The following is a 1,557-nucleotide window of genomic DNA, read 5'->3' on the forward strand; positions in this document are numbered from 1 at the left end:
TATACATTATCATAGGATATAAAGCTATGAAATTTTTCAGTGTCAAGAGCAAAGCATTATCCCCTACCTCACTTTAACACTGGAAGATGGACACTTAATTCAGCAGTACTCATTAACTGCTACGTAGATTGCCTGTGTTGACTGTAGTAAAGCCATTCACGATCAACTTATGAAGTAATAACACTAGCCAGACACACACACAGAGGAATACCAAAAACGATGAGTTTTGTTGCACAAATATCCATACTTGGGCCCTGGCTATCAAGTAATAAGACTGATTCAATACTCTATAATCACAGTACACTAAAATACTGCCAGACAGTAATAGCCCCATATATGAAAAAATGTCTATATGGAAAAGGCTGTGATTTATTGCAAAGCATAATTATACAGCAAATTTCAAGGAAAGTCTAACAATTTTCAAAACCAAATTTTTAAATTTAATGGTTCAGGCCAAAGTCTCAGTTACTTTTTGGAGATTTCAGAACTATTAGGGGCAGAGGAATGCTTTTCCTTTTTTCTCTTCTTTTTGTCCTTTTTGTGATGCTTCCCTTTTTTTGACTTACTCTTTTTCTCTTTTTTCTTTTCTTTCTTCTGATATTTTTGTTTCTTTTGTTTTGAAGTGTCCTCTTCAGTGGAACTGGATGAATAAGACCTTTTCCTTTTTTTTTTGCAACTTGATTTTCTCTTTGCTTTTTGCTTTTTTCTTCTCCTCTTCTTCATTTATTCTTTTTTCTTGTAATGCTTGCAGTTTATTCAGTTCTTCATTCTCTTCATCACTCTCCTCACTACTTGTGCTGCTGACATCCAAAATTATGTCCTTTCTGGGGTCTACTCGGTGAAAATTGCGGCATTCAAAAGTCAGGTGACCAGGATAGACACATTTTTTACAGCCTGCTCGGACACTGTTCTTGTTGCAACCTGGAACTGCCATGGCACTGGCAAGAGGGGTCGCGGGACCCCTGGGCTTTCGAGAGGGCACTCGCTTCCCACTGGCCGCAAGGACAACACACAGCTAGGGCGGCTTCTTCCTCCCACCCACGCCGTGGCACCCAGGTGACAGTCAGGGAAGGCCCTAAAAGTCTCCGGCGATAGCGGAACCAAGTAGCTGCTGCTCACGTAGACACCTTTGAATGAAATGTAACAAAGCACTTTAAACCAATGTTCACTAGCCGTGCAGTTTTGAGAGCAACACACTCTACCTTTCTTAAATGAAAGAGTTCAAGCAATCTAAACATGCCTAAGAAGTACTGAGTAATCCTTGTTCATAAAATAGTATGGAAAATGTCATCCTTTGACAAAAATTAATTTTTAAAATGTTCTCTTTTTATTTTATTTAATTAACGTATGTAGAGAAATATTACATTTCATGTTAGCTAGAGGAAATGCCTTAAAATTTCTGGGATGCCAACTCCCTTTATCTATTCTATCCCATTCTTTTTTTTTTTTTCTTTTGGCTGCGTCGGGTCTTAGCTGTGGCACATGGGATCTTCACTCAGGCATGCAGGATCTTTTTCATTGCAGTGCGTGGGCTCCTCTCTAGTTGTGGTGCACGGA

The 1,557-nt window shown here is 39.1% G+C and overlaps 1 protein-coding gene across 1 annotated transcript; it reads right to left on the reverse strand.

Moving 5' to 3' along the window:
• Positions 1 to 371: 371 nt before the first annotated feature.
• Positions 372 to 938, reverse strand: LOC307182473 (protein SREK1IP1-like). The gene is given in 2 exon segments (XM_079913802.1): positions 372 to 672; positions 674 to 938. Coding segments are annotated over 2 exon segments (468 nt in total). The 5' UTR covers positions 935 to 938; the 3' UTR covers positions 372 to 465.
• Between the last annotated feature and the right edge of the window lie 619 nt (positions 939 to 1,557).

The sequence above is a fragment of the Stenella coeruleoalba genome, assembly GCF_951394435.1.
Source record: "Stenella coeruleoalba genome assembly, chromosome: 2".
NCBI classification, from domain to species: domain Eukaryota; kingdom Metazoa; phylum Chordata; class Mammalia; order Artiodactyla; family Delphinidae; genus Stenella; species Stenella coeruleoalba.